This window comes from Argiope bruennichi, chromosome 3 (genome assembly GCF_947563725.1).
Source record: "Argiope bruennichi chromosome 3, qqArgBrue1.1, whole genome shotgun sequence".
Classification (NCBI taxonomy): domain Eukaryota; kingdom Metazoa; phylum Arthropoda; class Arachnida; order Araneae; family Araneidae; genus Argiope; species Argiope bruennichi.
In genome coordinates this window covers 61,396,198-61,416,084 of record NC_079153.1, presented here as the reverse complement: position 1 = coordinate 61,416,084, position 19,887 = coordinate 61,396,198, and the positions used below count along the sequence as shown (strand labels likewise).

Below are 19,887 nucleotides of genomic sequence, written 5' to 3'. Positions count from 1 at the left end.
GTTTTTAAATATTTTAATTTAGGAGGGTTTTTTTTTTTTGCTCTGAAAATGCTGATTAAACTTGTGTGCTATATTTAGGTGGCAACAAAACAATTTGAGGAAAACTGAAAACAAGAAAAGTCGGTTGGTTCAGCAGACGTTGTTATGAGGTATTCGGTCATCTTGTGTCAGGATTGCTTGGGAATAGAACTTCTAGAATTTAATAACCCTTGACCTGTCAAAGCTTTTCCTTGTTCCTTTGTTTCACAATTTTTGCTTAATTTGTAAGTATTTAACTTACGCAACTATTTTCCCTTTAGTAACAATTTTTATGTGTGTTAGAAGTGCACAATGCGACCGATTTCTTCGCTCGTGTGCTATATTTATAATATATACATTCGTCGAAAGGTAATTATATCAGTTATAAAATGCCGGTATAAGATCAAATATTTCTTAGCCTTAATTTAATATCTAAACTTCAAGGAAAAAAAAATCTTTAATTTATTAATAATATATAATTTCATAACCATAGGTACCAAATATCCAAAATTTTCTTATTTCTGTATTGGGATTTCTCCTTAGGTACAGACACTGATTCTCAGAATTATGGAGAATTTGGGAAAAGTTTAATGGCTTATTCTATAATCAAGAATGAGAAGCTTATTTAAATTATTTTTTAAGTATGAGAATTGTTTTCAGTTATTAGGATTCTATTAGAAAATGCAGTTTTTAATTCATACAAGCCAATGCACATATATATTTTATATTTCTAAAATTAGAAAATTTTATTGTTCATTTTGTTCTCTGAATTTTTTATTTGTTGAGGCATATTGCTTCTTTGTGAGTATATATGTTAATCACATTTTTTTAATATTTAATTTTTGTCATCAAATAAACAATTTCAATGTTTTTAAAGCTCCAAAAATATTAAAAATGGAGTAATATATAGAAAAAAATATTATAAGATAAATTAATAATATTGTTGTAATCCAAATTATGAAAAGAATTTTTTTTCTACCTTTATGTAATACTATCAATATAATTATTCAGACTTTTAAAACAAGGTTGCTGTAACTTGTATCTGTTTCTTGTAATATTTTCTATGTAATTAATGACTATAAATTAATTGTTTACTGTATAGAAAGATTTGCTAAGAAAATTAACTTTAAAAAATTGCAGACCATTTATTTAAAAAAATAATTTAGAAATGAAAACTAGATTAGTTTCTTATAATAGTTTAATTTTAATTTATATTCATTCAACATTATTGTTAGATAATGTATATATATTTCTCAAATTAAATGCTTTTGATGATAAGTGTTCTCATAGTGTTTGATGTTACTATATACATCCATGAACAGTTACTAGTATTGATCATGAAAGGCTAAATCTTGTTAAAATGAATGCTAAGAAAAAACACATAAATTAAATTCATTTTATCTGTATTTAGAAAGACTATAGCCAAGGCTATTTTCCCATCCTCCTCAGGGTCTTATTTCTTTTGCTTTTACTGTCTAATATTAAGTTATAGTATAATGTGAAACTTGACCATTACAAATGTATTACTTTTCTACATTCACATGACCGAAAGATGGATAGGAATATTGTTTGGAAGTTATATTTCTGTAAATGTTTGTTGGGTTCTTATATTCATTCATCTGTAGACCATAACATATTTTATATCTTGTATTAGGATTAGTAGCATTAGTAACAATTAGTGAATTTCAGAAATTTGATCATTATCTTTTATAATTTAAAATTCATTTTGTGCACACACACAAAAAAATTATTCATGTAAAAAAACAGCCAGTAAAGTTTAATAGGAAGACAAATAGTAATTGTAGAAAATTCTAGACTACTTCTGATATCATAATCCTCAGCTAGGTACTGTCCATTATAGATTTTCCTTATCAGATTGGTGGTTTGACAAGAAACTGGCCTTGAGGAAAAGGCTAATAACTAGAGAAAATTTGACAAACACTCTGCTGAATAAACTTTCCTAATCTCAGATTGCTTTGGTCTTTTGAATATTTATTGAAAGACTGTGTCACATTTGTTATAGTGAAATATAATGTTTCTCATTTCACTTTCTAATTCTTGGTGATGGCTTGTTTAAAAGTAGCAAGGTTATCTTATTTACTTCTGGACTAGGTAGCATTAAACATATGATTTGAAAAATAATCACTCTGATAATAATTACTCAAGAGTTAGTTCTTATGAATTTTAATAAATATGGAGAACATTTTCATTATTAAATGTGATTACAAAACTAAATTTTAAACAACATTTTCAAAGTGTTAAAAATATTATATTCAGTACATATATGATAATTTATTTTGAAGCTAGATATTGGTCCATTCATAAATACTTTTATTCCTTGAATTCTTCAGACCTTCTTAATTAAAGTGCAAATTTATCTTTTCTCATTTCAAAATATTCTTTTCAAAATTATCTTTTCTCATTTTATAAATCTGCTTCTAAATAAATATCTTTTTCATGGAGTGTAGAGAGTACAATTTGGCTATTTTGATGCTAAAGTAAAATAGATTTTAAAAGATGCAATTTTTGGGTGATTCTCTTTTTTACAACAATTGGAAAACCTTTTATTAAATTTTTTTTTGTTTGAATTCTTAATATCTTGGGTGGGATATAATTATATTTCATTACATTATTTTTGCTGGTAGAATTTTTGCATAAAATATTTAAATATTCAAAATAAATGTCAAACAATCCATCTCTTTTTTTAACATTTTGTTTTAATCTATTGATACTTAAATTTTTCATTTTTGGTTCCTAATACCTTATATTTAATTACATAACAAAAATTGCATCAATAAACATAGTTAAATAATAAAAATTAAAAATGTTTTATTCCTTGATTATAAGCACTACTTTTAGAGTTAAGGTGTATGTACACACTTGAAACTTCGAAAATCGTTCAAAATATTAAATATTTTTTTATTGCTTAATAATGTTCTCTGATCCTTTAGCTTTCAAAAGATACCAAGATGTTGTCAATATTCGAAATATTTCTCGAGTTATAATTTTTTTTTCTTCAGGTGCTTTCATTAAAAACTCTAGTTACGGTGTTTTTAAAACTCATTTTATGAAGAATGATATTTTTCAACTATGTTGCTTCATTCAAACAATTATAACTCAGCAAGAAATTAACGAAATACAGTTATTTATATATCAAAATAATCCGTATGAAATAGCGGATGTTTTGTGCCTCAATCAAAGTTATATTAAAAAAAAAAAATTTAATAGCTGTTTAAAAGTTAAAATCACAGAAAAAATCTCGCTTTTTTCTATTCATTGTTGATGAAAAATTGTTAAAAAAAAAAAAAAAAAACTATATATTTTTAAAACTTGATTGAGGCAGACAACATGAAGACTAATATTAGGCATAATTTCCAACTAGAATTGTGTGTCTGTACAAATTAGAATTTAAGATATGTTTCAAAAAATAGGCTAATTAGCTCATTAAATATTATTTAATTAATTAATAATTAGTGCAATATACTTTTTTCTCACTGAAATGAGTTTAAACATATATTAGTAACCTACTGTGAAAAAACTGGATTTTTAAAGTTAAAATTTTAAAAAAAATCTTCAAGTGTGTACGTACACCTTAAATGTTTATAAATATTTTAGTGATACATATATTTTTGAATTTTTATTATGGTATAAATTTTAAAAGCATTTGAAAAACTGTTCTATGATATTTATCTGCATCATTTCTAATCTCTCTAATTTAGAATCCTAATCTATATAATTTCTATTTTTCAGATTTTTATGGCGCTTAGTTCATCTGAAAGCAGTCTATCAGCTGAACATCAAGAACTGATACATCAAATTCAAGTTAATCATGATGAAGCCTATTTGTACATTTCTCAGGGACTATCATATCAAGAGCAAGATCAGCTTGATCTCGCTCGTGATATGTACACAAAAGGTCTCGAAAAAATTGACAAAGCTCTGAGTGTGAGATGTGATCATGAATTCTGCACTGGTCCCAAATGGGAGCATGCTCGGAAATTGCAGGAAAAGATGGAAAGAACCTTACGGATGGTACGGAGTCAGCTTCGAGGCATACCACCAAGCAGCCCAGCCTCTCCTCCTTATACACCTCCTGAACCATTTGAACTGCCCCCTAGCTATGATGAGGCATGTGAACATGAAGTAGTAACCTCACAAAGGCGATCTTCATGTCCTGGAAGTTCTGAGTTGAATGGGAATGCTGCTTCTAATGGGCGTAGAATGAGTTCTGAAGTTATTGATTTATTTTGTATACCTGGAGATGTTCAGATTTTTTTTGTTTCATTTGATGGATCTGTGAGTGCTCCTCACTCACCATCTTCATTGCATGTTTACCAGTTTGTTGATCAGAAAAGTCCAATTGATATTAGGCCTCCAGCTTGGCTGCAGGTTGGAAGTTGGACATATCCATTAGTACCTGGACAATCACCTGCTTTAGAGAGTGGTTATGGTGCCTTTCTTTTTCCAAATGTTGGAGTGGGTAGAGGTATGTATTATATTAAAATAAATATTTCAAATAGTTATTTATCTGGATTTGTGTATACTAATGAGAACTCAATATTTATAGATATATAGAACTTCATAAAAAAATATGTATAAAATTATTTCTTGATTTTTAAATGCTACACTATTAAAAATATATAAACATTTCCTATTAATTTCTTAATAAATAATATTATTTTACTTTTGAAACACATTATGTTTTTAAAGCAAATAATTATATACCAAACAAAATTGAAAACTTTAATGAACTAGAGCAAAAAGTTTTTAAGTGGTCATAAGTTGAAATTGAGTAAATCACAACTTTCAGTTTCTGTTCAGTTTTACTTGCCTGAGCTCAATTTAATTGATTACTGTTCACTTCAGCTCTGTTTTTTGGCTTTTTCTGGATTCCAGGGGAGAGCAAAGAAGCTTTTATAACAAATATTGGAACTTGAGTCCTAATAAAGATATCGCCAAGATTCCTAAGAACTTTATTTTTGTAGCTAAATAATTGCTAGGTTTGTTACCAAGGCTAAGGGTCATTGATGCTGCATCCAATCAGTACTCATAATTCTATCTGTAAAATTATCTTCCTTACAAGAAGACTTTTTGTGCAGTGAAACAATTTATAAATTTATAACAATATTATTATCACTGCAAAAGTGTGTAAAGGGCATTGTATCATTATTGTTTATCCACTTTTAAAATTTATCTTTTAGTGCAGTGTAATTCTTTTTAGATCATTTAAATTTGTATTTTAGATTCTGCAGTTGGTGTGATATTGCCTTCATCTGTTACCCCAGAACAAAGAACTCAGTTTTTAGAAATATTAAATCAACTCACAGCTTTAAAAGGAGAGAAATGGAGTGAAACAACTATACCAAGGGCTGCATCCCCAAGGCCACAAGATGCAGATAAAAGAAGGTTTAGTGATACAATTTCTAAAGGTCTAGTTACAGGTAAACTTCTGTACTGATTTTATTCTTAACAGACCAGTGTAATTTCTCAACATTCATGTCAGCAAACATCTTTGTATAACTCATGTTGTGGATGGAAACTTGTTGAAATCAATCAATCTTGTTGTTGTTGTCATGTTGAAACGTATTTTCAGCATAAAGGTGTCCAGATGCTTTTAATTATGCAGTTTAAAATGTTTATGCAATAATATAAACAGCATATATTATTGCATAAACATTAGCATATTCATATTATTTAAACATTTATTAAATAATATGAATATGCTAACATTAATTTCTCACTCTACTATAGTTGATTTATTGCAATTTAAATTATATATTCAATTTATAAGTATGCAGAGAAGAATTTTGCACATCTTTCACCTTTATTAATATAACTGAGGATTCAAGTTTAAAGACTGTCTGTTTGAAAGAAATCACTTAATATTTTACTTCTTTTAAAGAGCAAATGTAAACAACTCACTGTAATGCTGTGTCTTTCCGAATCAACAGTACATCACCAAAATTTTGATATAAGTTGTCCTGCATATCTGGCTTTAAAATTATAAAAAGAAGTATCAGCAATATAACTACTTGCTTATTCAAATTTAAACAATATCAGTTTTTAAACATTTTATATGCTGTTATGCAGTAAAGTAAAATGTATTTCAAATACTCTTATTTCTTCAATTATTCAAAATATTTTTTGAGTTTTTTTTAAATACTTCAATGGCATATTGTCACATATTTGAGTTTTGTATCACATAGTTAAAAATTCTATTAAGTAAACAAAAAAATACCTCTTGGAAAAATATGTAATTAAAAAAAAGAACTTTATATTTTTTGATAATGTGTTTCTACAGATATGCATGTAAATACTGCATTAAAAGAATTGATGAAATTTCAAATCATTAAGTTTTCTGTTAACGATTTCTGTATTTGATTTGAAATGAGATGATTCCAAATTTTATTCTGATTTATCCCTTATTTGTTCTTATTTATTTTTTTTATTTGTTCCTTTCCTTATGCCTGAATCTCTACTATAAAATGCCTGTTTAGATACTTCCTTTGAATGGTAGAAATTCATTTTGTCCAGCCTCTATGAGAAAAATTAAAATAATAATAATAATAATAAATAAAATAATAAGTGCAAATTTAAAAGTGTTTAGTATTTTTGATCATATTGTCTATGTTTGCATATGTATTATTGAGTGTACAACTAGGAGCATTATTTTTTTTTTATGTTTAAAACAGACATTGTTTATTATAAAAAAATTTAGAGACTGATTTATTCAAAATATTTCTTTTTTAGAAACTATAATATTTATTCATCTTTTGGGCAGCAATTAATTTCACAAAAAAAAAAAGACTAATTAATTGAATGTAAAAAAAAAAAAAAGTTTTTGTGAATTTTTTTATACTTGCACCAGAATTGTACCTTCTTCAAAAACATTTGCTGAACATTCTAACAGGATCAAAGCAAATAGTAGTCTGAAAGAGTGCCATGTGGTGAATCCCATAAGTGATTTTAAGTGTCATGTTGGAAAACAATTTTATCATATCTTTTGTCATATTCTGGACATTCAACTTTCATTCAAATGGGTCAACTTTCTGATTTATTTGCAGAAAAGCAGTAATACTGATGCTGTCTGTTAAAAATGTATCATGTTTATATGCTTAATAATTATAATATTCAAGCATTTTAATTTTGTGTAATTTAAAATAAATTTTCTTGAACCTTTAAGGTGCCGAGTATCTGTCAGCTGGTATTATAAAGGGAGCACAAGTTAGTAGTGATTTAATTCACAAAGGGGCTACCAAAGCTCGTCAAAAGATACAACCCGAACTTACACCTGTTACTATTGATCCTCGCGTTAAAGAAGGACTGAAAATTGCCCATGAAGCTTCGGGAGTAGCCCTAAGAGCCACAGGATATTTAGGTAGTATTAATTTTTACTTTCATGGAGAAATTTCCGGATATTTTAAAATAAAATTTAAGTAATTAAAAAAATAAGGTAATTTGGTATTTTATAGACAGGCTTGATTTTCGTGATTCTTGAAACAAGACCAAAATTGTTTTAAATAGATCTTCTCTTAACTTAGCTTTGTAATTTTTAAAAATATATTTTGAAATGTGAAGGAAAATATAAAACTAATTAGCATACAAAAGAAGAGAATGTTTTGAGATTTAAGTAAAGACATGCAAAAATAAATTTTCCAGGTGTTTACAATATGTTCTAAAACCATTTTATAACAATTCATACCCTAAGTTTTTAAATGTTGATGTTCTGAGTAGTTCCTTTTTCTAAACTTAATGATTTTTGAGATAAGATTTTTAATGTATGTTCAAAATATTTTTTAAAAAAATGATTCTTTATTCCAAATTTTCTCAAAAGTGTTTAAAAAAAAAATCTTAAGAATCACATTTCCATCCTATATCTAAATCCTTAAAAAATATAATTGAAAACATTAAGAAAGGATTTAAAATACTATTTCTCTTCTATAATAATATGAAAAATATACAAATGAATAAAAAAAATTTATGGAATTTCATGACTTTATTAAATGTGATTTTAAATTTTCCTATTTTATCTTACTAACATTTTTTTTAATCTTTTAATCATTCTAAAATATTTACTTTTATTTGAGTAGAAGTTTTACTTTATATAAATACAAAGAGATGTTTCTAACATGTATTTCCTTTGATATATTCTAATAAGAGTTAAATATAGCTTTAATAAATCAGTACAATTGTGTCATCCTATACCTGCATATTCTTTTAAGCTACTACATTCATATTAAAATGTTAAGAAATTGAAATATTTTATTCATATCTATGATTAATAAAAAAATCTATATCTTAATAAAAATATAGATTTAATATCAGAATTGTTAAAATGAATAAAGATTGTTATATACTTTCCATACGATTTAAAATTTCTTGTGAAAAAAATGCACGTTTAAATTTATCGTATTACATTATTATGAAGATATTTAAATTAGAATGTAATCATTAGCATTCCTTGCCTTGTGCAATAACATGTATGTTGTTCTAATGTATTCTTGATTGAAGAATGTCTCATATTATTGCTTTAAAATAATTCTAGACTTTTTGCATGATTATTTTGATTTAGTGAAGAAATTGGGAGATTTGACTTTTGCTCTTGGTGCACAACTTGCCCCACACATCCGTGAACAAGGAACGAAATTTCTTACTTCAACATTTAAAAGTGATCCTAAAGAAGCAAAAGATACAGTAGATGGTGTACTTACTGTAGCAGCTGGCGGTGTACAAAGTAAGAAATCACAAATGCATTGAACCTTTTTTAAACAAAATTTATCATTAAGCTTTTTAAAAAATATAATGTTAAACACCATCTCTTATTACATATGGAATGTTAAAAAAATTAATAAATTTATTTAAAGAAATTATTGGAAATAAAGATGAATAAAATTGCTGTTAATTATTAAAAAAAATAGTATGGTATGCATCCATTTCATGTTAATTTAGTAACTTAAATATAATTTTATTTTCTTTGTTTAATTGAATAGGAGCAAAATAATTTTATTGTAGTACTTCTTATTAAAAAATAATTTTTAAAAATTTAGTTTTTATAATAGCCTATATTTTAATTCTTTAATTACATTTTTTTGTTGTTCTTTACAAAAGTAGGTTTTATTAGGTTCATAATTTATAATTTTTCATTTGAAAAAAAAAAGTTGTCCTTTCTATGTGGAATTTTTTGTTGTCTGAAACATCTAAATACTACCGATTATAAAATAGGGAAAATATATAAAAATAGGGAAATAGTTCTATATATGATATCTTATTTTGAATATAATATAATAACAGTGCATACATGAATGAAATTAACCTGATTTTATTTGACATAAAGACATAACCTGATTAGATATAAAGTATAAAGTGTTTTGAATTTGCGCATCCTTCTTCTCGTGAAAATTATTTAACAATAATTTTTTAATAATTCTATATTGAAAAATTATATGAACGATGCAAAACATTTATAGACTAAAATGTAATATTTGTAGGTTTTTCAACTATTTACTCAGGACTGGAAAATGCAGCAAGAATACTGGCTAAAAGTCTTAGTACTGAAACTGTGAACATTGTAGGACACAAGTAACACATGTTTATACCTAGTTCTTTTAAAAATTTCTTTGCTTTGCCTAATACATATATATATATCTACTATGATAACCTCAGTGTACGTTTTGTTTAGGTATGGTAATGAAGCTGGTGAAGTTGTAGGTAATGCTGTGTACTCAATTGGAAATCTTGCTCTCACAACTCATAATGTTCAATCTCTTGGAGTCAAAGCAGTTGCAAAGCGCACAGCAAAAGATGCTGGAAAAGCAGTTCTCAAAGATTATGCCGAGAATGTTAAAAAGTAAAATCATCTACATTGGCAGTTACAAAACTAACAATGGAAATTATTCAGTACTGGTGTTTTTTATTGTTATGTGTATTTTCTCCTACTGGTTTACACAACTATTATGTTTTGTTTTTTTTTAGTTGTGTAGAATAAGCATTTTTTTGTTCTAACTTTTTTAATGTAACAATTTAGTTTTAGTGTGAAAAAAAACACAACTAATATTGAATTACAAATTTTATCTTGGTTTGAGATAAGAGTAGTTCACATTTTTGACAATTCATGTTACAAATAGTAAAACTTGTCATTTTTTTAATGAAGTATGCTTTTACACCAGTTTAACTGAATTAATGTAAGTGCAATTATTCTACATGTATGTGCAACTTTTGAATATTTTTCATGCAGTGAAAAAATGCTTGTACTATTGGCAGTTTAAAAAAGTAGTTTATTAGTACAATGTTCTGTTTAATAAAGATTTTATAATTAATGAAAATACAAGGACATTTTATAAAAGATCTGATTTCAAAAATAAAATTATCTTGCTTTTATATTGCTAAAAGTAAATTTTAAAATATATTTTTTTAGCAGCATAAAAAAATATTATTGGACATGTCAATTGCTTTCAATGTTATGTAATTATTCAATCCAGTGATTTTTTTCTTATATGAAATTATATCTGAATTAGTTCTGCTGTCATTTTAAATGTGAATAATGAACTATGAAGAAAGAGATATATATTTTCATAAATAAAAAGTACCTATTTTTAGAGCTACATACTGCTAATTTATTATATACTGAAATGCTTTAAAGCCAAATGTGTTTTGAAATTCAAACTAAATCACATTTTTACATTTCACAAATGGCTATTTCTTGTTATTTGTATATTAATTTGCTGAAATAATTTACAGGCATATATTGTATATTTTATGGTTAGTGGTGATTTTCTTTTGACAAGGCATGTTTATTCAAACAGTTATGGGTAGCTTTAAATATATTATATAAGTGGAGAATATTTATCCTTTCTTTTATATATTTGAAAAATAATCTGCACTTGAGGGATGTATATTGTCAAAATGAAATGCTTAATTTTATAAATCACAGCTAACTGTGAAATCAACTGTATAAATAATTAATCTAGACTACTTAAATAACAAGAGTGACCTCTTTTTGCAATATAAAATTTTTATGTAATAAATTCAAAATTCACAATGAAAATCTTTTGCATATTAACTAGCAATAATACTATATATTATAGCTCAATATTTTTCTATTTGAGATTATTGCTGCTATTTTAAAAGTGTACAAATTTTGGTGCAGCTTAAGCCAGAGCTATATTAAAACATGTATGTTATTATTTGTTAAATTTTCATATAGTTTATTCATTTTTGGTTGCAATAATTTTTATGACTGTCAGATTGCACTTCTGTGTAAGCATGATGTTTTATTTAGTATTTTTAAGTTAATGAGCTTTAATAAATGTATGCATTCCTGAAACATAATTAGGTTGTTATTATATGTGCATTTTATGAAAAAGATTGTTCTTATAATAAATATGTTTGTACACTTTATTTTTGTTTTTGATTTTCAGTATGTCAATTTATTAATATTCAAAAAATAAGTTTTAAATTGCAAAATACTAAAAATACAGTCATCATCTAGAGGCTGTAATTTCTGAATATCATCAATGTAAGTGGCTATCTATGACCTATTATCATAAAAAAATCGGTACACAAATTTAAAGTAGGCTTTTCTTCTCCTAGAATTTTAATGATTCTGAAACAAACAAAAAAATTATTCTAAGAGATCATTTTAAAGATGAAAGAATAATACTTATAAATATTGTATAAAGTCTTTTTCTTAATATGTAAATATTTATATGCAGGGCAGTGACATCGTAAAAAAATATATTCTTTTAAAATGCAAAGAAATATCTGTAAATCATTTGGATGAAAGGAATAAAATGATGATTCATTTCGATTTTTGTATAGTTATTTTCACTAATAATAATAAAAATATATTCCCACTCAGATGAAATACAAGGAATATTAATCCTTACATCTCATACAAATTTAAAACTTTTTTTCAAAAATTTATATTAGCTTCATAATACTGAAATATATCATTTGTGTCCCATAGAAAGATTTTTTATATGAAAACTGAATGGTTTTTTTAGAGGATGTGTATTTTTGTAAACAATCCAATAAAAAAAACCAATTTTGTTAAATTCTTGGTGATTGTTTTAAGTAAACGAGAATTCAATGACATTTCTAAAACAAATACTTTTAAAATGCTAAATACTTACTTTTTTTCAATCTCATCTAATAGTTGTTTAGCGATTACTGGATTTTCCTTTAATAATTTTTGATAAGAACTCCAAGAACTGAGATATCCTATATAATCTTGGAGGGTACTGACAGATTTTTGTTCAAAATTTAACCTGTAAAAAACAATTGTCTGTTATCAATTAAATTCTTAATTAACATTTGAAGCTGTCGATAAGCTTTATTTATTTTGGCATTCAAAGAAAATCACTTAATACAACTTGATTTTTAAAATTAAAAAAAAAAAAAAAACGTAGATTAATAGTATTTCTATCTAAAGTATGATTTCATACTCAAATTTGCAAAAATTTTACATGCATGCTAATTTATTAATTATGAAATTAAACTATGTTTCTAAACAAAAGAAAACCCTTTAAATGTATATTGAATTTTCTATTTGTTAATTGTTAGAAATATTTAAAAATAGTGTCAATCTTTTCAAATATCTTAGTGGTTAATTTGCAACTATCTTTTATTGATTTGTGATTAAAAAGTAACAAAAATAAGTCATTTGCATGGCTTTATTTAATATAGGATTAGTTTTCATACTCATATTATATATGCACCTTTTCAAGGAAATTATACAAAATAAATGGGATCTATGTTTAATTTCTACAGTATGTGTTTTGATAAATTTAGCATTTTATTATTTCAAATAGTATACTGTAAAAGTGGTAAAATTATGAAAATAATCATTATGGGTTTTTTAAAAAAAAATCATTATAAATTCATTTCAATATATTTTTTAATGTTATCATATTTACTTCTTCAAAATAAACAATAGAAAAGTTGTGGGAATAATTACTAAAAGCAAAACGAAGTACTTTAAAATCCATACCATTGACGGTTATGAGTCATAAGATAATTATAAAAATTTTGTTCTACTTATTATATCATAATTAGTAAATAACAAATGATTTATTAATACCAATTTAAGAATAAATTTGCACCTATTTATTTTGATTAAAAGATGTCTTTTGGCATCTTTGCATTTGACTACAAATAACTGAAAGCAATGGCAATGTCCATTCATCAGTTAATATATATATATATTCTATTTAAACATGATTCCTAAAGATTCTGCGATCCCTTTTGAAAAATAATTCAACTCATCGTCACTTAAAAACTGTGAATTTTGCATGTATCTGCTTTTATGTTATTTCATATAACTTGATTTTTGAGATATTGGACATTCTTGGAATAAATAATTATTAGTATTTTACTACTTACATTCTTAAAATGCAAATTTCAACAATGTTTTTCAAATTTTTTGTGAATATATATTTAAATTGAATTTGCTGCAAAATGAATTCTAGATATGGAAAACAAAACTTGTACTATGCAATTATTCTTAGAACTAAACATTGCTTAAAAAATGCAACAATTGTAAACTGTTTATAAAAATTACACTGAGTTTCCCTTATTTTTTATTACAATTGAAATAGTGCACCCAAAGAAAATTGGCAATTATATGTAGAATTATTTAAATTTATTTAAAACATATACACATGAAACTTAAGATGTCAAACAGCATTTTATGAAAAAATAGGTTGACTATGAACATACTTCTAGGTTTAAGAAGAGGTAAAGGAAAATTATATTGCTAAACTAATTTAACCATTATTATATGAAGAGTCTTAAAATTAGAAAAGAGCTATAAAAAGTAAAAATTAACTAAATTTAAAAGGTGTCTTTTGAAACTTTAGTAAAAGTTTTCTTGGATAAAATTAAACAGAAATATATTAAATTTAAAACAATTCTTTGATGCATTTTTCATGAAGTATTTTAAATAGATTTCTGAACTTTTCTTGATCATAATTTTGAAGAATTTTGTGAATTTAAGCCCCATATATTTCTGTGAAATTTAAATTGAGGGCAAAGCATACAGCTTAAGAAGCTTTGGTGTTTTATCAATTTATAAATTGCCAAAAAGAAATCTCTAAATGGAATATTAGGAAATTTTTTTAAAAATCATTATTTAAATGTAATAGCAAAAATAATTATACACACACTTAATAAAAAATGAATAATTACCTTTGAGTATTTTTAAATGGCAAATCTATCTTGGAATAATGGCTTTGAACAATATATCGTTCTTTATCCCAATAATAGCCAAGTTTGTCTTCATGTAAATACTGTACAGGAATAACACAAACACATTCTTACCAAATCAAATATGTAATTTTAATCTGTACAAATAACAAAACTGAATATCTGAATACTTAAAAATTATGGAATATCTTACAAGTAAAAATATGTATATTTGAACTTTAAAATTAATATTTAAAAAAAACTAAGCAAACTTTGGCTTTTTTCTCCTTTGATAATTTTCAAAGATTTAGGACAAGAATGGTTTTTTTTTTTTAAATATTATTTGCAAATTCAAAAAAAAATTATCTTTTCTATGATATCAATTTTGTTTTTATAAAATTTTTATGTAATTAAAAAAAATCAGGTATATCTATAAAAAATATCTTTAGTTGCTGTATGAAATTCAAATCTTTTTATTATTACTAGAAATATTTCATCTAGAGTCTTATTTCTATTGTTGATAACCAAGATATGAAGATTTGGCTTATTTTTTCATACTGAGTAAGATTTGTTTTAAAGGCCTGATTTTAATACAATTTTTTGATTCAGTTTTATGGAAAGTGTAGATACAATGTAATCTCAAAAGAAGTAATAATGAAACTTTAATATTGCTTCTATTTTTATAAACATTTCTATTATTTTCAGTAATATGATATAATGTAAAGGATGAATAGATTATCAGATTCTAAGTTTTACTTTCTTATAACAAATAGTACATGATAGATTATTAAATAGGCAATACCTACATGTTTGTCAATTTTGGGGCCCCAGGATTTTGGTTTTGAGGTATTTTATGAATTTTATTTTGTATGTCAATCTAATTGTAAAAGGCATTCATTTGAATTTAATTGAAATTAAAACCAAGCATTGTTTAGATTTTTGGATAATATTCTTGGAGCATTCTGAATTACCAGCTGTAAGTTTTAAATTATGTTATTTTATAAAAACCCTTGATGCTATAACTAAATATTATTTAGATTATGTTGAAAAGCAATTATAATTTTTTAAAACTATTTAGTATAATATTACTTTTTAAAAATTAATTGCACATTTCTTTTTCTGTATATGATAAACTGAAATCAATACTTTTGAAAGTAATCCACTATTAATTGTTCAGTTTCTTTCTTTCCTTCTTTTTTTAAAATTTGTTGAACTGTGCTACTTGACACTGCTTAAAAAGAAATTAAATTAAAATCAATGAACAATATCTAATTTTGAAAGTTGATGAGAGAAAAGGGGCTCTAAAACTTGCAGTTGCTTAAGTGTGTATAGAAGATATATTCAAGCTGTGATTGTATAGCATTAAATTATTTTAATGAATCACTAAACAGAAATGCTCATAAAGAAAATTACAAGTATTATAAAACATTTTTATGTTACTTATAAAAATATCTGATCCTGAATGATTTTACCTATTATCCTTATATATTTTATAAACATGCTTTGACTCAGTAAGAAAGTTATTATTAGATAGAGTTAATCATTTCCCCTTTCGTATTAAATTTCAGATTATAAATAAAATGATTGAAAAAATATGATGAGTGCATAACACAATAAATAGGGTAAAAGGAAGGCTTATAAAATAGAGTCACATGTTTATTAAATCTAAAATTTAAAAAATTCTTTGCCAAATAAGCAATTAAAATCCAACTTAGCATTTTTTTTTTCATACAACGATTTAGCAAACTAGTTGGTTGTTAAAAGTGACCAGAAATGAATAAATAATATAAGAGTTTTTTTAAAGATACTAAAAGTTAGTAATGGGAAACTGGAAAGGATAATGCTATAAATGGATAATCTAATAAATACATATTAACAAAACTCAAAAGAATTCTGGGTGATCCTTAATGGGCAGATTTAACAAAAGTAAATCTGTAGATTCAGGGTGTTGAAATGAAATAATAGCATAGTCTATACAAACAAGGTTTAGATTTATGTGGACATGGGGGTGGGGGGGGGAGGAGACTTCACATTTTATAAAAGGTATGTTTATTTTGAAAATATAATATAAAAAGAACAAGGTCAAAGTCAAAGTTTAGGCTTTCCTCAAAGGTACTTGACGCATCTATGCAACCACCTGATAAAAAATATTTTGTCTATAATGATCTGTTTCAAAATTGATACAAAGTGATTATCACTAATTTTGGATATGATTGAAAATTATTTCTTTGCATTAATGAAAATAATTGTATTAATTTTTACTTTCTCATATACAAAATATAAAAGGAGAAAAATCAAAATCTTCTAAAATCCAAACACAATTTTGATAATTATCCATTTTTAGAGTTCTATGAATCGGAAAAAACCTGCTTTTATTATTATGTCTGTCTCTGAACAAAATAACTCAAAAATATCTTTGAACTACAGAATGAAATTTGGTCCTTACACCATATTTGTAGATTTCTATAAAATTTTAAACAATATCCATTTTCACAGGAAATCTGTCTAAGAACATGTAAAAGTGCCAAAAAAAAAAAAAAAAAAACCCATAAAAAGCTATATAGATAAAATATAGTACAGAGTTTAACATTTTAAGTTTATATCCATACCAAATTTTGAATTATTAATAAACTGATTAAATTTCATTAATACTTTTAGATATTATATATTCAACAAAAACTAGTGATTTAATTCATATTTTGAAAAATAAATAAATTAATAAAATAAAGGGAGAAAACCAATAGGATTGTCCTATTCTCAACTTTCATGTATATTAATAATGTATGGCGATTATGTGTATAACAGTATAGTGGAGAAGAGATTTAATTATTTTTTCTTCAGTTGACTGTTTCCAAAATTTGACAATATCTGCAATGTGCATGAGAAGCTTGTTTTTTTAAATTCTCTTTTTTATATATTCACAGATATATAGTCTGTCAAATAATTAACATTTTTGATGGATCGTGTCTGTTATTTGATAGATATCTAAAACTCTATAGATAAATCTATTCTAATTTTATTTTAAATAGCTATTTGTATTTTTGAATTATTTCATTCATATAAATAGATTTCCTATGGCATTGGAAACAATCCAAAATTGGATAAAAATCTGAAAATTTGGTTTAAAAAAGCACTTTATATTGGTATTGTATTTTTGAATTACTTTGTTTGCACATCAACAGCCATAATTCTAAAAAATGTATTTTTTAGAAATTTATGCATGTTTTGATAATAACTATTTCCTAGTTAGTATAAAATAAATAAATAAAAAAAAAATTTAATCTTATAAAAATTTAGACAACATAATATAATGAGATTACTAAGTTTCTAAGTTCATATCCAATTTTCATTAAGATCCTTACTTTAAATCTTCAGATGAAAAATATTTTTATATTGAACTTTAACAATAAAAATTTACTAAATAAATAATATTATAGGAAAATAGTATTACTTGTGTTATCAATTGATTAATCTCCATATTTTTGTCTTTATCATTTAATTTTGGAATAGGTATCCAATAACCATAAGCGGCAACAACTCCATTTGGTTGGAGAATTCTTTCAACTTCTGGGAAAATCTCTCCTTCTTTAAACCAATGCAAAGATTGGGAAAATGTCACTAAGTCTACTGAACATGATGTTACTGGTAATTGACTTTCTTTTGCTGTTACTCTAAAAAATAATTAATTAGTAATTTAATACATATGTTTATAACACAAATACAAATTGAATGCGCATTATATGATAATCACACTTGCATGCTTTATGTCAATATTTTTGAAATGATTTTAATTTTATTGTAATAATGAAACTTAGATCACTCAGAACAATGCAAGTATAAAATTAGTTGTTAAACATTTCAACAGCATAATCAACAGGGGAGGGGACACTCTCAGATTTCTGAAACAAATTTTTAAGGATTCTGTCAAATTCAAAATTTGTGACTTTACGTTTTTGTAGGCTTGCTATCAATATATTTCAAAAAGGAAGTGAAATATTAATTGTAGCTGATTGAATTTGCTATTTTTTAAAAAAGTCAAAGAAAAAAATAAAGCAGAAATTACTTTTTTTATATAAGTAAAAATAATGATTCAAAATTAACATGAAAAATGTTTGTATTTATATTGAATAAAATTATTACTAAATAAGAAAATAAATTTCATCACATATATTTTAAATCATGAAATTCACTAAAAAGAATAGCTTCATTAAAAATCTTGTCTCAAAATTCTGTGAAAATAAATTACAGCAACTTAAGTTTTCCAGAGTCTAAAAAAAAAAAAAAAAAAAAAAAAAAAAAAGAAAGAAAACATCTGTTGACAATAAAACATTGATAAGAATTATATTTTATACTTCTGAAGTGGAAAATCCTCAAAAGAAAAGGGCAATTTTTATTTCCTAAATATCAATACCTAAGCCTCGGTTATTTGCAATCTTTTCAATGCTCTTTCTTGAAATTTTTATTTCATATTATTTATGCTTCTTCAAAAGACTAAATTTATAGATATACTTCTGCATATTAATTAATTGACAGTAGAATGGAAAAATATTATTGTAATCAATTCATTAGAAATTGTAATAACATCATTAGAATTTTTTTTCACAAAATTCTGTGGTTATAATTTGGAGCAACTTCTTCGTAATAATTAAGTTTATATAGCTCATTAGAGAATAATTTATTAAAAGATTTCATTTATAACAAATGATGTATTTATTCCTAAAAGATTCAAAATGAGAATTGTTAATATCTGAATATCTTTCTTTAGTAATGATATTGGAAAAGTTATTATAGAAAGGAAGGAGAATCGACTGTTTTATAGAATTCAAAAATACATATTTGCCTATCGTTTACTACAAAAAAAAAAAAAAAAAAAAAGAAAGAAAAATCTTTACTTGTATTCAACATTTTTTGCTGAATTAAATTGCTTGGCACATTCTATCTGTGCTTCACTGATGTCTAGACCTAGAACAGTTTCAAAATATGGGGATAATACAACAGTACTTTGCCCACTGCCACAACCAACATCAACAGCTTGTTTAAATGGTGGGTCACACTAAATAAGAACACAAATTTAATTTTGATTAAAATCATATATAAGCAAGCAGTTTCAAGTTTAAATTTTACGTTGGCGAAGTTCTAATAGGAGTGAAATTGTTCATTTTGAAATTTGATCCTATGAATGACCAGTCATCAAAATTAAATTTAAATAAATCACTGTTAAGAATTAAAATTATTATGCATAATATCTCTCCCTAGACATAATTACATTTTACTTTACGGAACAGTAAAATTATTTTTAAAAGAAAGAATTCCAATAATTTGAACAATTATACATGAATTGCAATATTTTTTCTTATAATGTCAACATTGACATTTCCCTGCCATATCAATATAGAAATTATAATGTGCTCTAGAACTATATAACCAAATGAAAATAGTGCTTATAAGCAATCACGTGGTTGAAACTGAAGTAATATATAAAATTTAATATCAACTTTGAATATATATAAATGATATACTCTTTTCTTAAGACATGTTATAATTGATTTAACTAAATCATTTGGCGGGAACGGTCGATATTTGGCATATATTTGTGCATGTTTCACTCCAGAAAAGAGAGCGGACGTCATTTTCACTTAGTTTCGATTTCCCTGCAGATCGGCTGTGTTCGCACATGTTTAACATTAT

General features: G+C 25.0%; 2 protein-coding genes across 4 annotated transcripts; one reads left to right on the top strand and one right to left on the bottom strand.

Annotated features, from left to right (window-relative positions):
• Nucleotides 1-110: 110 nt before the first annotated feature.
• Nucleotides 111-11,295, top strand: LOC129963028 (spartin-like). 3 transcript variants are annotated; one of them, XM_056077035.1, is made up of 7 exons: nucleotides 111-263; nucleotides 3,769-4,504; nucleotides 5,262-5,459; nucleotides 7,202-7,396; nucleotides 8,591-8,752; nucleotides 9,507-9,597; nucleotides 9,698-11,295. In XM_056077035.1, exons 2-7 carry the CDS (start codon nucleotides 3,775-3,777, stop codon nucleotides 9,867-9,869), a joined length of 1,548 nt encoding a protein of 515 aa, XP_055933010.1. In that variant the 5' UTR covers nucleotides 111-263; nucleotides 3,769-3,774; the 3' UTR covers nucleotides 9,870-11,295. The 3 variants fall into 3 exon arrangements, with proteins under 3 accessions (XP_055933010.1, XP_055933009.1, XP_055933011.1); XM_056077034.1 differs by lacking the exon at nucleotides 111-263 and adding an exon at nucleotides 273-387; XM_056077036.1 differs by lacking the exon at nucleotides 111-263 and adding an exon at nucleotides 273-387 and having other exon boundaries at nucleotides 9,682-9,820.
• A 203-nt stretch (nucleotides 11,296-11,498) lies between these two features.
• Nucleotides 11,499-19,857, bottom strand: LOC129963029 (putative methyltransferase DDB_G0268948). Its single transcript, XM_056077037.1, has 6 exons — nucleotides 19,719-19,857; nucleotides 19,092-19,252; nucleotides 17,651-17,870; nucleotides 14,203-14,303; nucleotides 12,150-12,284; nucleotides 11,499-11,620 (listed from the first exon to the last, which is right to left on the bottom strand). The coding sequence occupies exons 1-6, from the start codon at nucleotides 19,827-19,829 to the stop codon at nucleotides 11,542-11,544; spliced, it is 807 nt and encodes a 268-aa protein (XP_055933012.1). The 5' UTR covers nucleotides 19,830-19,857; the 3' UTR covers nucleotides 11,499-11,541.
• Between the last annotated feature and the right edge of the window lie 30 nt (nucleotides 19,858-19,887).

Excerpts from the sequence above, each read along its gene's own strand:
- LOC129963028 (XM_056077034.1), top strand. The coding sequence starts at position 331 with ATGCGACCGATTTCTTCGCTCGTGTGCTATATTTATAATATATACATT. Across the intron at positions 4,505-5,261 it reads AAATGTTGGAGTGGGTAGAG|ATTCTGCAGTTGGTGTGATA; the intron begins GTATGTATTATA and ends TTTGTATTTTAG. Across the intron at positions 8,753-9,506 it reads AGCAGCTGGCGGTGTACAAA|GTTTTTCAACTATTTACTCA; the intron begins GTAAGAAATCAC and ends TAATATTTGTAG.
- LOC129963029 (XM_056077037.1), bottom strand. The coding sequence starts at position 19,829 with ATGACGTCCGCTCTCTTTTCTGGAGTGAAACATGCACAAATATATGCC. Across the intron at positions 17,871-19,091 it reads GCAAAAAATGTTGAATACAA|AGTAACAGCAAAAGAAAGTC; the intron begins GTAAAGATTTTT and ends ATTATTTTTTAG. Across the intron at positions 12,285-14,202 it reads CCATTTAAAAATACTCAAAG|GTTAAATTTTGAACAAAAAT; the intron begins GTAATTATTCAT and ends TGTTTTTTACAG.